At 42.1% G+C, this 22,582-nt stretch overlaps 1 protein-coding gene across 1 annotated transcript in view; it reads left to right on the forward strand.

Moving 5' to 3' along the window:
• The window catches only part of Myo1d (myosin ID), a 272,879-nt gene that overhangs the window by 104,684 nt on the left and 145,613 nt on the right, over positions 1-22,582 (forward strand). The window contains exons 13-16 of the mRNA XM_032911997.1: positions 1,039-1,113; positions 4,760-4,892; positions 14,051-14,217; positions 21,490-21,697. Coding sequence (XP_032767888.1) covers positions 1,039-1,113; positions 4,760-4,892; positions 14,051-14,217; positions 21,490-21,697 — 583 coding nt within the window. The remainder of the gene's footprint in view (positions 1-1,038; positions 1,114-4,759; positions 4,893-14,050; positions 14,218-21,489; positions 21,698-22,582) is intronic.

Here is a 22,582-nt window from a genome sequence, read left to right on the forward strand (position 1 = left end):
AACACCATACTATGGTCTTTGAAATTCAACTTGTGTGGGTTTAACAATAGATTAAGAGTAGGGGAGTTCACATGTTCAGTTAAGAATGACAGAAAGGTATTATGAAGATCTATGTTAGGCAGGCAACAAAATAATTCTGGATGTGGTAACCTTAATTTCCTGTGGATAGCACACCTGGATAATTTTTTGTTTTGCAAAATTAAATATGTAAGGCTAAAGGTCAGGGTTAGGGGCCTGAGAAGTATTGATGTGGTTGTCAGACACAGAGCAGACACAGGCAAGAGAGCAGAACTGCTAAGGTGGAGTCTAGTTAGCGTGTGCAGTCACCTAGCCTGTACCTACTCACCCAGAACCCTGGCTACTCTCTACTCCAGCACAGAGTGGCTCCCTGTGGAGGCCTTTCTGGTCACACAGTTTCCCTGCCTGAGCTCCTCTAACCAATTGGCTTCTTAGCTGGACTTTCAAAGCCTTACTCTCTGCCTTCCTCCTGACGGTGAGTAGTGGGCTCTCTGTAATGTATGTGAATAGTCTCCCTGTAATGCTCCTGCATGTGCCTGCTTCCAGCCCTTCGTCCTGCCTGTTGCCCCTCATTATCTGCAGTCCTTTTCCTCTCTGCTCACCCAGTTCTTACCATCCTTTGCAGTTCTCCTTGGACTCTCTCATATCCTGCACACTGAGTGGTACTTAGGCAAGTCACTTGACCTCCCCACGGATGGGACAGTTAGTTCCTGTGTGCAGCTGTTTTGCTTTTCTCTTAGGAGTGCTGGATGATAAATACAGCTATCTATTTTGCAGTCATCTTCTTGAGGTAAGCTAGCCAGTAGAGAATTATATTCCTCGAATGCTGGGACTGGTGTTCACTCTCCTTCTGGAGGAGAGAAGTAGAGTCGTTTTTATTTGGCCTTTACTTCAGAGCTAAGGGAACTGGCTGTGCAGAAATCTGATTATAAAACTGACAGCAGAAGACCTGTGCACACCAGGGCATCTCGGGCATGGCTCTTACATGATGACAATGCCTACACTCTGTTCTCTCCTCAGCTATTCTGTCATCGGTTTCATTGACAAAAACAAAGATACTTTATTTCAAGACTTCAAGCGCCTCATGTATAACAGGTATGATTGTTACCTTTACTTCGAGTTCTTTGACATTCAGTGTGCACATATTCAGGCACATATACATGAAATAAACCTCTCTTAAAACAGAAGAAAACAGTAATAAACAATATCACATAAGAAACAGAAATGGTGCCAAGATTAAGCAACTGTGTTTGCTCATGGGATAACTCATTGGATTCTTGAAAATACTGATTTCTGGGCAGCGGTCAAGACAAATGTTTGATTGGCATGGGCTTGAGAGAGAGTAGAAAATGAAAAGATGGACACAAGATGTTTAAATAATTCTCTCAAGATCTTTTGCTCTAAAATGGTTTGTCTGTAGATGCCGAAGCCACAAAGAATGGGGACAGAGCTGTCAGCAGTAGAAAGTTGCAAACACATCGAAATAGGAAAGCAAATCCATGCAAGAGCTGAGCATCAGAGAATGGGACTTTCAGGAAAAAAAGCCAGTGTTCAGTTTGTCAGGTGGTACCCACCCATTTGAGGAACAGTTGGCAGAGTCTAGCATTTCTCTATGTAGAAAATGTTAAACTGGAAATATAACCACTTTTGACCAGTGATAATGTCACAGTATGCTGTCAAGCTTGTGTCCCAAAAAGAACACAAAATGGTATTTGTTTTGTTTGTGCATTTATCATGGCCTAGAAAATCAGCTGACAGAGCAGCACCTCTCGGTGTAGACTAATGTAGCCCAGGATCACAGCCCCAGGGTAGAAATGAAGTAACACACGATGTATTACGGAAATATTGAGCAGTCACACAGGGTGCACTACTTACGTTGGCTTGACAGGTTGTTTTCTATTGGAAAAATCTGCTCGGGAAGCCACACAACTGGGGGAACTTGCTTACTAATTGACAATGAAAAATATTACCCAGAGAAGCTAGTCTGCTTGGGTGCTTGGTAAGCACGGAGTTAGAACAAAGGAACTTCGACTGGGCGAGGTGAATCCATTTTATCATCCTCCAGAGCAGTGAAAAGATTAAATGTCTGCTCACTGCTGCTTACTTCATATGCCTGTGGTAGGGAAGACCTTGCAGTGAGGTGTCCTTTAGATGAGACAAGTTTACCCACAAACACTTTTTGATGTTTTCTTGGCTGACCAGCCTCCCAAATCTGAATGCATCCTTCCTTTGTATATGTTAATGTGACCCTTGGCTCTCTAGTTCTTTAGAACCCAACAATTACACACACACACAGGAATGGTGTGTATGTTCACTTTTGTGCACATGTGTCTGTAAAGGGAAGAGTGGAGCAGGCAGATGGCACAGGAATTTTTACTTGTTCTCTTGTTGCTCACATCTGCCCTACTTTTTATAAATGCTAGGTTTCTGGCTTTGTTTCTCTCACTTTAAGAAAAAAATCTAGGTGTTGGAGAGCTTGCTGCTCTTTCAGAGGACTGGAGTTTAGTTCCCAGCACCCATATGATATAGCAAACAAGTATTTATCCAAGTATTTAAGATATCCTAAAAAAAAAAAAAAAAAACTGTTTGGGGCTAGAGAAATGGCTCAGAGGTTAAGAGCACCAACTGCTCTTCCAGAGGTCCTGAGTTCAAATCCCAGCAACCACATGGTGGCTCACAACCATCAGTAATGGAATCTGATGCCCTCTTCCAGTGTGTCTGAAGACAGTGACAGTGTACTCATATAAATAAAATAAATAAATCTTTTTTATTATATGACTTTCTGGCCTGAAAATTCTCCCTTAAAATGACCGTGTTTATTTGGATTTTTGATATCAATTCTAATGTGATATATAATCATACTTTCAGTCCTCCTCCTCCCTTCCACTTACAGCATTCTATGAGAATCCTCTCCAGTTACAGCCAGCAGTAAATAAGGTAGAGGAAGGATTTGGGTTAAGAACTGCCTAGGTCCAAACAACAGTGCCCCGCAGCCTTCTGGCACATGAAGACTTCCTAAAGTGCACACACAAGCTTCCTACCATCTGGGACCCTGTTTAGTAGGTGTTTGAAAGGCACTGTAGGAAGCTGAACACCACAGTGAAGGGCCATCATTTGAATTACTTCTCTGCTAAAGGGAAGAAAGGAAAAACAGTGTGCTTTTATGTGTTCATTTTTAAGAGTATGACTGGAAATGACAGGCTACCACCTTACAGGGATCAAACTATCCGGATCCATTTCCTGGCTCTATTGATGGTAGTTGGTCCTCTACAGTGGTGGCGTTAGAAGTATTGCCCTCTCTGGGCACACAGCCAAGCTCACGGCACCCCTTCTGCCCTCTGGCATCATCTGTTTCTCCATCTCACGGTGACCAGGTGTGAATCACATTCACAGCGTGCTTTAGAGAACCAACTCAGTTTTTCACAAGGAAAAGAAAAATGGACAAGGTGGAGGAGGAATAAATACAATTAGCAGTGAATGCCTGTTAATTATTGTCTTTGCTAACCCCAAATTTGTCAGGAAAAACAATCTGACAAGAAAAGAGATCCCCCAGTGAAGCAACATTTCCAGTCCCAGCTATTTTAAAGTGCAAAGCACCAAAGGGAGATGGAAGAAAATCACAGCCGAGGTGTTACATACATTTTATGAGAAAAAATCTCCACAAAGTCAAGTAACAAATCTGTGGCTTCAACGTGGAATTGGCCTGAATTGCATCTTTAGATTTGGGTCATAGTAGCCCTAATATGATACAATAGTGGGCTGGAACCACTATCACTACCTATGAATGTGCTAATAAATCCAGCTCTAGTGGCTGGCTTTGCGAGGAGACTATCACAACAGTTATGTCCATATCCCTAGCCGTGCATTGGTTACCTATAGAAAAGATTTTCCCTTCCTTATTGTCTGCCACGATGTGAGGACCACTTTCCTGCTACAGACCTGTCTTCAATTTTGTTTGGCCTTTATAAAAATATTCCACAGATATATGTGTGTGTTTATATAAAATAAGTGTACTGACTGGTTTTGTGTGTCAACTTGACACAAGCTGGAGTTATCACAGAGAAAGGAGCCTCCCTTGAGGAAATGCCTCCATGAGGCTGTAAGGCATTTTCTCAACTAGTGATCAAGGGTGAGAGGGCAGATTGTGGGTGGTGCCATCCCTGGGCTGATGCTCTTGGGTTCTAGAAGAAAGCAGGCTGAACAAGCCAGGGGAAGCAAGCCAGTAAGGAACATCCCTCCATGGCCTCTGCATCAGCTCCTGCTTCCTGACCTGCTTGAGTCCCTGACCTACTTGAGTTCTTATCCTGACTTCTTCTGGTGATGAACAGCAATGTGGAAGCTGAATAAACCCTTTCCTCCCCAACTTGCTTCTTGGTCATTTTTGTGCAGGAATAGAAACCCTGACTAAGACAATAAGATACATATGAATGTGTATATTCTAAGAGCCACATTATCTATGCAAGTGATCTACATAGTAATTTAATGGATGTCACTTTAAAGAAGTTTAAAGAATTTTTTTTAAGTGCTACAGTTTGAAAATTGTCTGCAGTGCAGTCTGGTATAAACATTAATATGGTACAAACATGGTGTAACCGTAGTTTTCTCATGCATGGTTTCCCATGTGGCTTGGTGAATACCCTCTGCAGTGCCCCGTGATCCTAGGACACACTTGACAGCACGGATTGCCTTTTTATTCCCCTATCTAAATGCAGCTTTGACTCATTCTTTCTCTGTTCCTCAGCTCAAATCCTGTGCTGAAGAACATGTGGCCGGAAGGCAAACTGAGCATTACAGAGGTGACCAAGAGGCCTCTGACCGCCGCCACCCTGTTTAAGAATTCCATGATTGCTTTAGTAGACAACCTTGCTTCAAAGGTAATTCTTTTCCTTTCTAAACGTCCTTTATAATCCACAGATTTGCTCTTAACATACATTGGAGAACACGTGTGTGATTTACTTTTTAGGTCATTATCCTTAAGTTGAACAGTATATATTCAACGTGAACAATAAAATTTTTATTCCTGCTTTAAAAAGAATCTTGACTAAATTAATTGTGTCCCAGATGAATTCTTGTTTTTAAATTCAAACTTTTTAATCTACCATTAAGGTCAAGGGGAAACTGCCATTGTGGTTTCAACTAAATGTATGACATACCAAACCTGGAAAGATAAACTGAATCTGTGCTGGAAAGTCGGGCACGGCTGGAGAGGGAGGGACTAGAGGTGGAAATGGTTGGACGTGACTGTAGTGGTGCTCCATCCGACCATGTGTTGTGTGAGTAGCAAGTGACCAGAGGAGTTTAAACAGAAATGTAGCTTCTTAGTATCATCCTCACGTTGCTTTAAATGGTTAGACTGTACGAATGATTAATGACAATTATTTCTGGTTTTTGCTGTTGCTTTGATTGTGATTTTGTCTGATAAGTTGAGTCTGTCTTTTTTTTTTTTTTTTTTTTTTTTTTTTCAAGTACAGGTTTCATTTCCCTCCTCAAAGAGCAGATTTCTGTTCCTAACTGCTGCTCTTGACAGGTTTGATAAATTAGCAGCCTTCTAGGACTCGTTATTTTTAGCTCCTTTATGTCTTCCTCTTCTGGCAATTTTATTGTATGTTTTCTTCTTTATTGTTATCTTTTTGGAATCTATTTTCCTTCTAAAAGAATTAATTTGCATCTGTACTTCACCAAGGCTACAGTAGGCAGATACGGCAAGTGCGCATCTCATCAGTAGCTTTGTGTTTTCCCACCCTCATCCCTTGGCCTCAATAGCAAATAAGCTCAGGAATTTGTATAATTAAATTTCCAGGAAGACAGACGACACGGGCATAAAGGCTAGAATGCCGTCCACACCCTGAGTCTCCGTGTCCATATTGTTCGTGTCGTCTTTAATCTGCTGCATCCAGAAAAGAAGGGAACCTAGAAAGAAGGCATGCAATGCAGGAAGAGCTGACTGCTATGGAGGGCATTTGCTCTTTAACTAGAGAAAGAATCTCTGTTCCCCAAAACGGATAGATGTATATCTGTCACCTCAGGAAGACTGACACTGTAAAGCCTGCTTAGGCTGTACAGCAAGTTCCAGGTCAGACTCAGCTACATAGGGAGACTGTGTCCCAAACACAGGAAACTATGAAAACCTAACTCCAATCTTTTCTAATACATCAAAACAACCCTGTACCCAGGGAGTAGGAAATATGTATTCCTTTCAAGTATAAATGGAACCCTTTGCAAGAATTGACCACATGCTGGGCCGCAATGACGCAACTATTTTGAAAGACTAGGTAGACAGTTCCATTCTCCATCCTCAAAAGCAGGTTATTTAAATGTGCTTGAAAGCTCTAAAGCTAAAATGCATTCCTAAATAAGTCACAGATTTAAGAGGCCATCACAACGAAATTATAAAATATCTGGGACTGCTTGACAAAGAATTGACATTTATAGGATGTTAACATTTGGTACACCTTTAGAAAGCAACAAATATGGCTAAAAGTAGGTAGGTTCAACTCAAAGACCCAGAAAAGAAGAAAATAGAAAAGACTCAGAAGAGAAGAAAATAACTTTAATGGCAGAAGCTAACCATAATGGAGAAACCAAAAAACTAGTAAATAGACCAAACCTCTAATAAAACTGACTTTTTACAAAAACCGACGGGTTGAATGGAAGGCCTTTATAACCTCTGATGCTAGAGGTCAGTGTGTTTAATAACTGGCTGTTAACACATTTTAAAATTTAGTTTGCTAGAAACATGTTAAAATTGATTCAAGATGAAATAGGAAGTCAGAATAAAACAGTAACCTTCAGGATTCTAAATCACTAATCAGAAGTCTCTTGCCCTCCAACGCCTCCAAGAGCATCAGGGCTGATGATTTCACAGATGCAGTTTATAAACTTTACCACACAGCACCTGTCAACCTATGGGAGGCGTGAAGAGAGGTCACTCATTTTACAGGAGTTTTGCTACAACAATGCAAGGTTAATCTGAGAAAATAAGAGGTTGGTTGAGTGTAAGAACACAGGCAAAAGTCCTAAAAGTGTGAATGAAAGTTGCCTTTTCTGGTAGCATAATAAATACAGTGCCTGAAACAACACAAGTATTAAGTCAGTTCTTTTTAAAAAATCAACTTCTGAAAGAAGAAAACACAATTATTTTCTTGAGGATATCACCTTCATAACAGACCTTAAAGACTTTCCACAAGGAAAATAGGAGCTCACTGTGAAGAGTGACTATAGGGGGCAGGAGGTGGTGGTTACCTCTGGAGGGATGACTCAGCGATTTAGAGCATTTGTTGCTCTTCCAGAGGACCCAGGTTCAATTCCCAGTACCCACTTGGTGGCTCAGAGCCCTGGGTTTTTCCAGTGCCACAGAAAGTGACGCTCTCTTCTGGCTCCTGTGGACACCAAGCTCATGTGTGGTGCACATATGTACATTCAGGCAAAACACATAATACATAAAATAAATCTTAAAAATAAAAAAAAATTGTGACCTCAAGTTATCATATGCTAGAGTGGGATTAAACTGCAGGCCCAGGTGAAAAGTCCTGCTCCTAACAATCACAAAAAGAATCCACAGCTGGGGAGAGGGCTCACTGGGCTCAAGCATGAGGATATTAGTTCTGAACCCAACGCCCATGTCAAAGCTGAGTATGGTAGTGCATCTATGTAACCCCAGTGCTAGAGAGCAGAGACAACCATCTCAGGGGCTCACGGGCAGCCATTCTTACCGAAACTTCAGGTTCTGTGAAAGCCTGAAATAGCATGAAGAAGTTATTAAGGATGACACTCGATATCAACCTCTGGCCTTGCACGCCTGCTTGCATGTCTGCATGCATGTGCACGTGCACAAGCATGCACACACACACACACACACACACATAGACACACACACACACACACACACACACACACACACACACACCCCAAAACTCAGAATGTTTAGGCAAGAGCCTGGAAACATGAGCAAGAACAAGTAACCAGACAAGTTACAGAAATAAAGCTGAACAAAAAAAAAAATTAGTGACAATTAAAAAGTTTTAAATCGGGGCTGGAGAGATGGCTCAGCGGTTAAGAGCACCCGACTGCTCTTCAAGAGGTCATGAGTTCAATTCCCAGCAACCACATGGTGGCTCACAACCATCTGTAAAAGGGATCCGATGCCCTCTTCTGGTGTATCTGAAGACAGCTACAGTGTACTCAATATATAATAAATAAATAAATCTTTAAAAAAAAAAAAGTTTTAAATCATCTAGAATTACACTTAGAGCCATCAAATAATAATGAACACATCTAGCATGCATGTACTCGGGTGCACAGAAGGGAGGAACACAAAGCAACACTTTGCCCAGGAATGCTAAATATGTTTTAAGACACCACACTCCAAGCAAGCCAGGAGGCCAAGCAACTCCATGCTGGGAAAGTTAAAGGAAATCTGATGTGACACCTAGTGAAGTGCAGAGCCCCAAAGACAAGCGTTTTGTTTGCTTTTGTTGGGTGAGAAACAGGCTCTTGCTATGTGGCTGGGCTGCCCTGGAGCTTTCTGCACTGAGAATAAACGGGAACTCCTTCCTGTCTCCGGCTCCCAAGCACAGAGATTCCATGTGAGCAGTCCACACCTACTTCAGATCAAGTCTCTTAAAAGCAGCCAGAGAAAGATAGCTTAGCTTCAAAAGAATAATAATCAGGCAGAGTGGAAAGGACTCAACAGAACTCCATACTCAGAGAGTGCTCTTTCCACAAAGACATTAGAAAGACTTGCTGAGGGGTTGGGGATTTAGCTCAGTGGTAGAGCACTTGCCCTAGCAAGCACAAGGCCCTAGGTTCGGTCCCCAGCTCCGAAAAAAAAAAAAAAAAAAAAAAGTTTCTTTCCTGATTAGAAAGACTTGCTGAAAAGAGAAACCGAGTGTTTGCCAGCATTAGAAGCTTGCTAGCCGCAGTGAAGATTTGCACCAGGATCCAGAAGCACCTGGCAGCTGCACTCGCTTAGGCTTGCTGGCTTCCAGTCTGGGCCAGAGCCTTCCTTACTACCTGACAGTAAGTCGTGTGTGGAAGAGGCCTTGCCCCATCTTTTCTTCCCTGCTTTTCAGGATTTCATTGGAAAGCTGATAAGTACCACTTAGCCAATTTCCCAGAAGTGGAACGCCATGGGACATTTCTCCACAGTGTTTCAAGTGTATTTACTATCCTCTCTCCACCTAGAATCTAGGTTCCAGAACATCTTTTAAATACAGAGAACAGGCTCTACTCTGTATACAGCCTGATGGCTCTATAAACTGCTACCAGCAGATGATCAGTAAGTTACTAAATGAATTTGAATATGCCTTGACCCTTTGACAGTGTGCGAAGCAGATCAAGCAGATGTACCATTTGGCGCACTTTTATGAATTATATTTTTCACATAAAACCTAGGGAGACAGGTTAAGGGAATGAGATCACTGTGAACTCCAGCAGTTTAGCCTTTATACAACACCGAGTTCATCAAACTTAGGATTGCCTAGGCTGAGTCAGGCAGTATTTATAAGTGAGAGAGGAGGTGGCATTTATAAGCTGAGACAGAATGCTGATTAAATATAGAAAAGTATTCCCACTAGATTCTTTATTCAGTGACTTACATCACTAGGCAGGCTGAAAGGGCTTCCCCACTTGCTGGTTGGTTGTTAGTGCCTCGTGGTATTTCTGCTTCCTGTGTTCAGTGCTCAGTGCTGGTGCGATTCCACTTATCTACTCAATAAAGTCTCGGGCATGAGCTCAGATGATTGCTTACACTGATTGCTGTGTCCACATCACTGCATGTGTACTCAGTTCAAAGTATTTTCTAACTCACCTCATAAGTATGTTTCTTAATTCTCAAGCGTGAAGTTTTCCTAATAGTCTCTGTTTCTTTGATGTCTAACTTAAGCATTTCACCAGAGGATATCCTCAGTGTGATTCTTATCCTTAGAAATTCATTAAATTCACCTTCATGTATGTTTTGTTTGTATTTAAAGATAGCTTATATTCACTATTCTGTGCAAGTCCCAGTAGGTCAAGTTTGGCTATCAGATTGTGCAACTGTACGGTAGTATCCCTACTAATTTCTTCGTTGGGTTGAAAGCTAAGTTACTGACTCTAACTTTATCTACCTCTTCTCATGTGCCTTGTGTACCGTCAGTCTTTGCTTTAAATATGTTGTATTCCTTTAAGTTAGAACTGTCACATCTTTCTGGTGGTTGATCCATTCTCATTTGAAACATTCCTTCCTTTCATCCTCCCTTTTATCTTTAAGTCTACTTTCTGTAAATATTACAACTATGCATACTTCTGTTTTGACTAGTGTTTGTATGGTTTCTTTCTAGCTCTTGGAGATTTATTTCTTTATTTCATTGACGCTGCATGTACATGATTGTGTGTGTGTGTGTGTGTGTGTGTGTGTGTGTGTGTGTGTGACATGCCTGCAGAATACCCAACAGAAGCAGTGTAATGAAAACTTTATTTGTGCTTATTGTTTTTGAAGATTCAGTCCATCTTGGTGGGAAAGGCTTGGTACTGCAAAATAGTTCATGGAGAGCCAGAGGCAGAGAGGAAAAATGAATTCTGAGACTCAGGTCTCAGTCTCCTTTCCCCCCCTTTTATTTCACCCAGACTCCCAGCCAGTATGATGGTACTGCCCACATTCCAGCCAGATTTTACCATAATCATTTGTAGAACCATATCCTTACCATTAATTCTTTGCAAAACCCTCCCTTCAGATACACACAGAAGTGTACTACATCAGTGTCCTAGGTGATTCTACATGTGGTCAATCTGACATTAAAGAGGAAATAATTACACTACTTAATAGCAGAGATAACTAAGATGCAGATATGCCAATTCTGTGTAGTGTTGCGTGAACACCAGAACACACCGACAGATCTAAAAGCACTTAGATATTTACTGTGCTTGGTGTTACTTGTCTAGGTTTATTCCCCAAGCAGTGAGATCTTCTATGTCAGACAGCTCACCAAAGACCTTCACTTAATAGTGACCTCTCCTTCTTCCCCAAGGCACTAAGTCTGATCAAAGTTAATCAGTACTCCATATGAAAACTATTACAAATTTTACCAAAGCTACTTTTAAAAGTAGGATTCTGCATAAACATTATGATAATATTCATCCTCTACTTAAGTATACAAAAACATTGGAAATATAAGAATTGATATTTTAGGATTAGCTAGCATAGCAGTGTGTTTCTTTGTTCATTTGATTGTTTTTGAGACTGGGACTCATCTAGTTTTGGCTGGCCTGGAACTCACTATGTAGATGGCTGCCTTCAAACTCAGAAAGATCTACCAGCCTCTGCTTCCCGAGTGCTGGGATTAAAGACATGGGCCTCCAAGCCTGTCATCAGTTATCTCTTGATGCATAACAAATTACTCTTAAATATTGTACTTAAGAGAACCATAGCTCATTATCCCTCATGATTCGATGAGTTGACTGGGAATTCTTCTGGGCTCAACAAGCAGAGGTCAAGATGTCAGTTGAATGGGTGAATGACTACGGCCTGACTAGTCACTACTTATTCATGTAGTATTTGGCTTCATTACATGCTAGAAAGGTAGTATAAAGGTAAAGTACCATGGATACCACTCCAGATGTCCCTTCGTATTACTTCTGCTGTATTGTATTGGTAAAGCAAGTCACAAAGCCAGCCCAGATTCAGTGACTCCTACCTCTTAATGGTTTAGCTACCAATATCATGGTCATGTCACTCTTCCATAGATGACAAGACCAAAATAAAGACAGGTATGCTAGACAGGTATGCCTTACCAGGTAATACCAACCCTGATACCTGTGAGGTGTCTTGTAATTCATTTTCCTCTGACACTACTAGCCAAATTGTTACCTGGTTCATCAAGTTAAAGGGCAAAGTTACTAATAAGATTGATGTTGATTTCAAATGCCATCTTCAAGAGAACCCACTTCTGTATGACTTGGATAAATTTTTGAAGTATTCTTGGTTGTTCTTTACATTTAATAATTTGTTAGAATGATTTAAAGAATTATAAAAATTCTATCCCTATGGTAACAGTTTATTATGAAGGATACAAACAGCCAGATGAAAAGATAAATAGGCTGACAAAAGCTGGAAGTAGGGCCCAAGTACAGTGGCTTTCTGTCTCCAAGGAGTAAGGCTGTACCATTCACCCAATATATCAATACATCCTCCAAGCCTAAGTGTCGTGAGTTGCTCATCAGGGTTTTAGTGTACAGGCATGACCGATTAAATCATAATCGGTCATAATTTACTCTCCATGCCTTTTACTATGCCATGTTTACTTTGCTTGTTGTTATTTCAGATTCCTAACTTAGGAATCCATGTAACTGTGTGACACAGAAAGGGTGAAATCAAGGTCTCCTTAGCAGTCCTTAAATTAATGATTATCCAAGGACACCTGGGTGGGTTCAGCCTATAATCACCTAGGCCTTTGGTAGGGAAAGGGAGGCAAAAGAGTCAGCAACAGAGAGCTGACGTGAGAAGACTCAGCCATTGCTGCGTGTGAGATGGAGTCTCGTTGTTGTGACAGAATAACTGACATAACAACTTGAAAGGAGGCAAAATGTATTTTGACTCTTGGTTTTCCTTCCATTATGACAAGAAGAGCATGGTAGAGCAGAGCAATTGATGTCGTGGCAGCCAGGATGTGGCGTGCTATGGGTAGTCCCCTTTCCCTTCCTGCCAGTCAAGCCCAAGCCGCTGAGGTGGTGCTGCTCACATTTCCCTTGGTAATCTTCTCTGAGCGCTCTCAGAGACAGTGAAGACGTGCACTTAACTCATCTCCTAGATACTCCTCAGGCCAGTCAAGTTAACAATCACAATTTACCGTCACAGCTGAAAGGACAAACAAGCTATCCCCAAGGTCCTTCTGAAAGTAATGACTCTATATCACTGTGACTCTAGCTGTTGAAACCCATCCCAGACTTCTACCTCCACAGCTGTGAGATAATAAAATAATATTTTAAGCAACTAAATTTGTCATAATCTGCTGTACCAACCATAGGAAGCTAATTTAGCAGGATTTGCACAAAAGAAAGAAAACAACTTTATTTTTATGGTGTGGGAGCATAATAAATATATAATTATAGCTTCCTTTTTAGGTATTGAAAAGTTATTTTTTTAAGTGTAAATCAGTTGACATTCTTCAAAACTCTACTTCTTAAATCATTTGCTACTCTTTGCCATCTCAAGCCCTCCATGATGCTCAAAATTACCTAATATAAATGTGTAGGACCCTATCTTAATTAGGGTGCATCTGTGTGTCTGATGGATAATGGATTCAGAGAAGAGAAAGACAGTCCCTATTCTTACAAGTAGGATATATTTGACCTCTTTGATTCATCCAGTGATAATTTATTCATTATCCTCAGTGTACCAGGATCTATGCCAAACATGGCTTTATATTTAACAGGAGTTAAGATCTAATGTCTGGTACAAAATGTAATTGACACAGAGGGGAGAATTTTTAGTGGGGTTTTTTCATAGAATCTCTAATGCCTGTTGATGGCTTTACAATGTTTCTGTTACCCATAAAGTTTTGTGTCCTTCAGAAGCACAAACTAATGCACCAAGAGCAAAGGTATAGCAATATAAGGCCAGTGGCTGGCAGTGGGGAGTCACTGCAGGACCCCCAGGCCTGACCTCCTCTATCACACCACGTTCTCCGTCACAGTTGATCTTTACCACAGCTGCTGTATTCTCTTCCTTTGAGAAATTCCTTCAGTTAATTATATATATACAAAACTCAGTGTTTACACATCCTAATTATTTGCTCCTTAGCTGTAACCCCTTTCTACTGTTTCTGATGAGTCTTGAACAGTAAAATATAAACTGGTGACAATATGAGAACTACTTTGAATTGAAGCAGAAATAATGTTTTGTTTACAGGCAAATGCCCAAGTGGTCAGAGGCACCGATCTTAGTTTGACACAGTTGACACTAATGACACACTAGCATCCCTTGTCTGCACCTGAGTTCTGTCGTTGCTTATTTATGTATTTATTTATTTATTTATTTATTTATTTATTTATTTAGGAGCCATACTATGTACGTTGCATCAAACCCAACGACAAGAAGTCCCCACAGATTTTTGATGATGAGCGCTGCCGCCATCAGGTAGAATACCTGGGACTCCTAGAGAATGTGAGAGTGCGCCGGGCAGGGTTTGCCTTCCGCCAGACCTATGAGAAGTTTCTTCACAGGTAAGATCTGGAGTCTTACCCAGGACTCTACTGTAATACTTCCTTCCCACTCGTTCCTAAGCCAGGTGTTTCACTTCTTTGACCTTATTTCTGCATCTATAAGGTGAATGTTAAAATTTCATTCAGTGGTTAGAGTGGGAACTAAGAAAAAGTCCAAGTCCCGGCACATAATCGATCTTCACTATTGTATGCACTATTGCTATCGCGGCTGATACAGGAGCTACTGACATTCCAAGCACCGGGGTTGTGAAATTATACTAACTGGTCTGAGGCATGGATTTACCACTTTCTAGTCCTGTGTCTCTTTTTCATGACCCAGTTTCCTTGTATGTGAAATGAGGATGAAGTAGTAACTACCTTGAAGGGTGCTTGATGACTGGGACAAAGGACCTAAGTCACTTAGAACAGCACCTAGCTTGTAGGAGTCAGAGTGTGAATTGGTGCTGCTATTGATTTAGGGATGGCAAAGACAGTGACTCTTGGCAACTGGGAACTAGGGAAATGACTTCATTCTCATCAGTTTCATCATGTTAAATATCTCTAACCATTTCCAACATTCTGGACTATAGATCTCTCTCTCTCTCTCTCTCTCTCTCTCTCTCTCTCTCTCTCTCACACACACACACACACACACACACACACACACACACACACACACACAGAGTGAGAGTATATAAATATAGAAGACTTAAACCAAGGGCTAGAAAGGTGGCTCAGTGTTTGAGTGCACTTGTTGTTCTCCCAGAATACCTGAGTGTTCTTCCTAGCACCTACATGGGTCTGCTGGTTTAAATAAGAATGGCTCCCATAGGCTTATGTGTTGGCATGCTTAGGGAGTGGTACTACATGAAAGGATTAGGAGAGGAGGTATAGCCTTGCTGGTATAGGTGTAGCCTTATTGGGGTAGATGTGGCCTTGTTGGAGGAAGTGTGTCACTGGGGATAGTGGTCTTTGAGGTTTCAAAAGCCCATGCCAGGCCCAGGATCTTCTTCTCTTCCTGCTGCCCCTAAATCCAGATATAGAGCTCTTAGCTACTTCTGCAGCACCATGTCTGCTTGTGTAAAAGCCCCAATTCAATTTTTTCTTTTATAAGAGTTGCTCTGGTCATGGTGTCTCTTCACAGCAGTAGAACACTGAGTATGACTGAGGGGTAGCACATAACCACCTATAACGTCAGCTCCACAGATACAACACCCTCTTTAGGCCCCCTTGAACAGCTGAACACACACAGGCACACACAAACACAAATAAAACATAAAAATAAATTTAAAAACTTAAACCAGAAAACTCTAATGTTTGAGGTCAGAGGAGCCTCTAAAGGCATAACACTTCCAGAGAGAACCCAAGTATACGAAGGTTAGAAAAGATAAGGTCAGACAGAGTGGGAACAGCCAGCGGAAAGAGTGTGGCACTTTAAGAATCACATGATCAGTATAGGTTAAAGATGCTAATTTTCTGGCATGGTGTGAAATAGCAGAGAAATAGGCAGAGCCTGACTCGTTTGGACTTTGTAATTAGGCCAAAGCATTGAAATGTTGAAATTAGTGAGTTTTAAGCATTGAGTAATATGTCCTATAGATGTTCAAGTCACTATGGTGACCACATGCTGGGGGGAAAAAAAAGATGTGTTGGGATTCTGCTACTGTAGGAATCCAGAAGAGATAACTTGCAAATAGTGTCTTCAGCAGTGTGTTACTGTGACATATGGGTAGTGGACACATTCAGGATGCATTTGGAGCTAGATGACAAGGCTGGCTTGTACACGAATGGCCTGTGACGAGTCAGGAATAGAACAGAATGAAAAATGACAAGTAGATTTTTGGTTTGAGCATCTGGGTAAACACTATACTGAATAAAGAACTTTGAAGTAGCCGGAGAGATGGCTCAGTTAGTAAAGTGTTTCCCAACAGAAGCATGAAGAAGAGCTGATAAGCAGATTCCTAGCACCCACATAAAAAGCCAGGTACACGCCTATAGTCCTAGTATCAGAGAGATAAAATAGGAGTACACTAGGGGTTTGCGGGCCAGCCAGCCTGTCCAAATCAGTGAGAGACTGTTTCTCCAGAAACTAAGGTGGGAAGAAGAAACAAAAAGGGAAAAAAACAATGTAAGGTACAGGGACTGCAGAAGACACTTAATGGCCAGTCCTCACACATACCTGCACAGCATGTACATGTGAACCTGCACCACACATATATGAACATGTACACACACATAAACACAAGGAAACAAGTTTCAAGAGGAAAGCACAAAACAAGACAAGATTATTTGCTTGGGCTGGGCAAAAAGTTGGTAAATGTTTTCAAGGAGGGCCTGAGTGTGTTCTCCAGAAGCGAAACCATGCGTGGTGGAGCGTGCCTGTGACGCCAGTGTTGGAAAGGCTGGGACAAGCAGTCTCCCGGGGCTCACTAGCCCGCCAGCCTAGCCTGTGTGGCAGGTTCCAAGCAAGAAAGAAACCTGTGAAAAGCAGAGTAGAGCAGACACCGTTGTTGAGGAATCATACCCAAGATTGTCCTGTGGCCTCTACACACAGGTGCACACATGTGCCCTCACCCCTCCATACACATGTGTCCGCACACATGAACACACACATTATTCTCTTGCTCTGTTACCTTTTAAGTGCATTCTAAACATCTAAGTGGAAACATTGGGTCCTTGGGCATACGTACCTGGAGTTCTGGGAGGAAGCTAGGCTGCACAGAAGAGAGATGGGGGTCTTTAGGATGCAAATATAAGCCCAGGAGTGGATAGAGGAGAGGAGGAGGAGGAAGCCTGGAGTGGTATTTAGATTTGTGGTCTCACAGTAAGGAACCAACAAGAAGAGAAAAGGAATAACCCCTAAGACATAAGGAGAACTACAGAGGGGTTGTGTCACAGAACCCCACAGTGCTGGCATTTCAGGAAGAAACTTGTGCCATCGTATAAAAGGTTGTTACACAACCACTCAGAGGTCAAATAAGATTGGGCAATAAGATGTATCAACACAAGAGTCAAAGTAGAAGAGGACAGAGCCTGGTTTGAGCAGGATAGGAAGAAAGTGGAGCCTGTAACAGTAAAGCTCAGGAGAGTCTGGTACATTGGGAACAGGAAAATGAACACAGTGACTGCAAAAGCACAGATGGGGAAAATTAAGAACGGGGAATCCCATGGCACATGCGAGAGGGGTCTAAAGTAGTAAAAGCATCCTTGAGGTGGCAAGACAGGATAGAATCCCAAACTCAAGTGGAAGCCACGTCACCCTGACATGGGAGCAGAGACATTTTGCCTGTGACCGTGGGGTGCAGTCAGAAGATAATGGCATGGCAGGTGCAGGAAGCCTTGAAGCTTCACTGATAGCAAGATGCAGTTGTTTCTGCCTATTTCTGCTTTTTGAGTGACATGTGAGGCGGGATCCTGAATAAGAGTGAGTATCGGGAGGCAAGCGGAGGGGAAGTGAGAAAGAACACTCCTTTAGAGCAGTGGGTCCCAACCTTCCTAATGCTGTGACCCTGCAGTACAGTTCCTTATGTTGTGGTGACTGCCAGCCATCGGTCACCAGTAACATTTGTTACTACTTGGTATAACTGTTATGATGCTGCTGTTCATAATGTAAATATCTGGTGTGCAGGATATCTGATATGTGACTCCTGTGAACAGTCGTTCAACATCCCCAGGGGTCTCAACCCACAGATTGATAACTGCTCTTGTAGAGCGTGAAAACAAGTGGACTTGATGCATAGGCTTGCCGTCAGAAGAGGGCCTATTGGAGATATGAGATTGCAAACACGAGAAACCACCTAGTATTGACAAATGTTCTCTACCTCATTAGAATTCAGCCATATGCGTATAAGGGAGATAGATCACTCCAAAGAGATAGTCTTGGCTAGAATGAATACAACTTGGTAGAATAATAGCCTGGGAAACTGGAGTTCAATTTAATAGTAATCAAAAGTTATGCTTAAAACTGACCCACTGTTCCTGTTGACATCACATCACTCTATAGGCTGCGTGGAAGGAGTGTCTTCATGAGTGGAGGTGTGTTCGTTGTGAGTCTTGATTTCAAATGGGGTCCAGTTCTTTCATCTTGCATTAGAAAGAGTTATAATCCCTCTTTATTACACGGAAAACTTGAACAATTTATCAGATACAGTGTTGTCATGATCAGAAAGTCAGTAGAAGTTAAATCATGGTGGAATGGCAGCCATCAGAGGGGTTGTGCTAGGAGTGTATTGCCTTGAGATACAATGGGAGCCGTGAGAGTGGTTGACGTAACCAAACAGGAAGTAAAGATGGCTTGAAGGAAAAATGTTTTCTGAGTGGGGACCTTTACCTACCCTGTTTCCTTTTGGACCTTGTAACTTTCAACACAGAACGTGTTTGTCTGTTCATTTGAGGCATGAAAAAAATAATGGTCCCTATAGTATGTTTTCTAGTACTCATATGAAAACAGAAAAATTAAAAAGAACATACGAGGGGTAAAGTGTTTGGTATGAAAATATGAGGCCCTGAGTTCAGGTCCCCTGTACCCATGTAAAGGTGGGTACAGTGCACACATCTTTTACCCCAGTGCTGAAAAAGGGTCAAAGAAAGGTAGATCCCCCGGCCTCAATGTTCAGATAGTCTCAATGAAAATGGCAAGCCTCAGGTTCATAGAGATATTGTGCCTCAGAAAATTAGAGAGGGATAGAGGATGACACTCAGTGTTGACCTTTGACACACACACACACACACACACACACACACACACACACACTCACACATATATGCATGTGCGCAAACACCCCACTCCATTCCCATAAACCAATGAATTTCCTGTAGACTTAGTGGCTCAAAATTAAATATTCCATTGCTACCCCAAACATCCTTAAATAGTGCAAAACATATATATGTGTGTGCTAGTTGATTTTTATTGTTAACTTGATACAATCTAGAGTCACCTGGTGGGAAAGTAGCTTGGCAGAGGGATTATCAGATCAGATTGGCCTATGGCCTGGTCTATTCCTTCATGGTTCTTGCTTCCGGGTTCCCTCTGTGATGGATAGTGACATGGAAGGGTAAACTGAAATAAACCCTTTCCCCTCCTAAATTGCTTCTGTCCATGGTGTTTATCACAGTGACAGAAAGCAAACTAAATAATCTTAAAATAGCAAATGCACAGCCAAGATGGGGAGTCAAAAAGAGGGATTCTCAGTGAACCTTAAACATGTGTCTTACTCCTAATATTGTAGGAAGATGTAATCCCAATGCTGCCAATCAGTGGGTTGGACAGGAAGGGTCCTGGGACTTTGCTGGAGAGCCATTCTGGGTAAAACAGCAAGCTCTGGGTTCTCAAACTTCATTTTATAATTTTTTAAATTTTAGATTTATTTTTATTATTCTTCATCATCTGTGTGTGTGTCTGTGTGTGCGTGTGTTTCTATGTATGAATCTGTGCACCTAAGTGAAGGTGCTTAAGGAGGCCAGAGACATTGGATCCCTTAGAACTGGAGATAGAGATGGTTGTGAACAACCATGTGGGTACTGGGAATTGAACCTGGACCCTGTAAAAGAGCAGCCAGCGCTCTTAAACAATAAGCCATATCTCTAGTCCTCAAGAGACCCTGATTTTAAAAATAATATCAGAGAAAGCAATAGAGGAAGAGCCCTGACTTCACGCTCTGCCTTCCATACATACATGCACTGGCATGCATACAGCGGAAAGGCAAACAGAGACATAAGCACAGGCCATGACTTTCTAAACAGAATCAAAACAAGCCTTAGGAAGTAGAGCAAAACTTGACAATGGTAAGGCATCAAATTAAAAAGCTTATGAAAGAATGTCTACTAATTATTGTCAGACAGATTGATATCCAGAACATATTTTAAAGCAAAACCATCAAAAATTGCAAAATAAAGTCACTTAAATCCCACCCCAGCGTAATAGCTCTCTTCAAGAAAACCAGCTACAAATGGTGAGGCTGCAAGAAGAGAGGGGAAAGTACACAGTGTAGTGGGAAGTATGAATTAGTACCAGCATCAGGGGAATCCACATGGAGTGTTCTCACGGAACATGATCCAGCTACATAGTTCCCGTGTGTATACTCTGAGAGTCAGAAATATTCCCAGGAAACGTGTTATGCAATCAGCCTAGGTGCCCATCAACAGACCCGTGCATTCAGAACACGTATCGATACACTCCATTTTCAGGGAATTGGATGGAACCGTAGATGCTGGGTGAAGTAACCTAGACTCAGAAAGAAAAGCATTTCTGTTTCCTCTTCTCTGGTGAGAGGAGATATGAAAATAGAAAGGAACCTGGAAGGAAGGGGATGAGGGAGGAGGCTTGGGAAGGAAGTGGGGTTGATCAGAGTCTACTGTATTCAATATGAAAGAGTCACAGTGAACCTGTTATTTTATACAACTAATAGGTACTCGTTAAATTATCTTAAAATAAGGAAAACATGAGTACCAGGAGGAAGCATCAGCAAAATGCTCGTAACCTGAATGAGTGTGAAGAAAATCTGCAAAATTCAGATTCAGTATCAGAAAAAAATGACTTAATTTAGCTACATGTTAGTGCTGCATGGGTATGGGGAAATCACTGTGCAGGCAGGGTTTTTAGATGCTCCCCCTCCTTCCTGCCATGTGTGTGTGTGTGTGTGTGTGTGTGTGTGTGTGTCCCTAAAATGTCTGCAGAAGCTCATGACTGCTTGCGACAAAGCAGACTGTGATAGAAGTGGTGTGGAGTGACTTCTGTCTTACACTTGTAAAAAAGCTGTAGCCTAAGGAGTGGCCTTGTGACAGACTCAAAGGGCAAGGAGCTGTCTCACTGTGGAAATGCAGTTCATTCTCTTGGGTTGACCTAACACTGCTAGATTTTCTCCTAGTTTTAAGAGTTTATCCAAAGCCCCATTTGATTCCTTTGAAGAGAGTCCTATTCTTCATGTGCATTGTCAGTTCTGTTCTTGCTCGCCATGCTAATTAGACCTCCAGAGCAGTGTTGGGAAGCCATGATGGCTGCTCCTTGTCTTGTGTCTGTAAAGAGAATGCTTCCTAGGTCACCTGCTTACAGATGGTATTTACTATAAAGTTTTGGTGAGTACCCTTCCAAAGATTATGGAAGTCGTTGTTAGCCCCAGTTTAGTAAGAATTATTGTGGAGTGTTTTAGTGAAGAGATTTTCTTTCTCATCTCATCAGCTGATGAAATTCACATCTCTTAACAGTTGGCTAAAGTTTTGTTGAGAAGTTTTTCTGTTAGACAATGATACATTTTCTCCATCCTTCAGTTTGGTCCATCTTCTTTCTTTACCCAGATACAAGATGATCTCTGAGTTCACCTGGCCTAACCACGACCTTCCTTCAGACAAGGAGGCTGTCAAGAAACTCATAGAGCGATGTGGCTTTCAGGATGATGTAGCGTATGGGAAGACCAAAATTTTCATTCGAACACCCCGTACGCTGTTCACCTTGGAAGAACTCCGCGCCCAGATGCTCGTCAGGGTTGTCCTCTTCCTACAAAAGGTAACTTCGTGTGTGGTAGTCCAGAAGGCCTCTGTACACCAGAAACTCGGCTAAAGGCTTTTTCTTAATTCAGGAACTGTGTGCAGATGGTACAACGTGTGGGCCTCTGAGCACTTCACCTTTTTCTCCCCTCACACATGCAAAACTTATTTGGCTTATCCAGCACTTGAAAGATATTTCATCCTCTGATGTTTAAAGTCAGGTATCCTGTTGGCCTACTTTTGCAGCTCAACATTTTGCTCCTCAGTTTTAATGCTTAAAGGACTTTTTTAAAAAATCTTGTATTTCACCCTCTGACAGTGGACAAAGAGATACCTTGGTGGTGGTGGTGGTGGTGGTGGTGGTGCTGGTGGTGGTGGTGGTGGTGGTGGTGGTGGTGGTGGTGGTGGTGGTGGTGGTGGTGGTGGTGGTGGTGGTGGCGGCGGTGGTGGCAGCGGCGGTGGTGGTGGTGGTGGCGGTGGTGTTCTTATATCAGGGCAGAGCAGATGGCAGTCCTTTGTTCATCCTAGCTTGATGCCTGGCATAGAGGCCAACGCTGTCTCATGCCTAGGGCACATGAAAATCATATATTTCACAAATTGTACCAATATGTTTGTGACCATCCCATAAGTAATCCTTACCCCACCGCTACCTCAGAGGTGGATGCCGAGTCCACACCTCATTGACTTGCCCCTCTGGTCATTGATCTGTTCAAGGTTGCCTTCTCAGTGCATGCATATGTGTGCCTTTTCATCATAACTTCCACATTAAAAAAAGAGTTATATATGTGAACAAGGCAGAGTGGCTCACACTTGGACTCCTAGCACTCAGGAAACTGAGGCAAGAGGATCACCACAAGCCTATAATCAGCCCAAGCCACAGAAATCGTTGTCTCAAAACTCAGAG

The sequence above is a fragment of the Rattus rattus genome, chromosome 9, assembly GCF_011064425.1.
Source record: "Rattus rattus isolate New Zealand chromosome 9, Rrattus_CSIRO_v1, whole genome shotgun sequence".
Classification (NCBI taxonomy): Eukaryota; Metazoa; Chordata; class Mammalia; order Rodentia; family Muridae; genus Rattus; species Rattus rattus.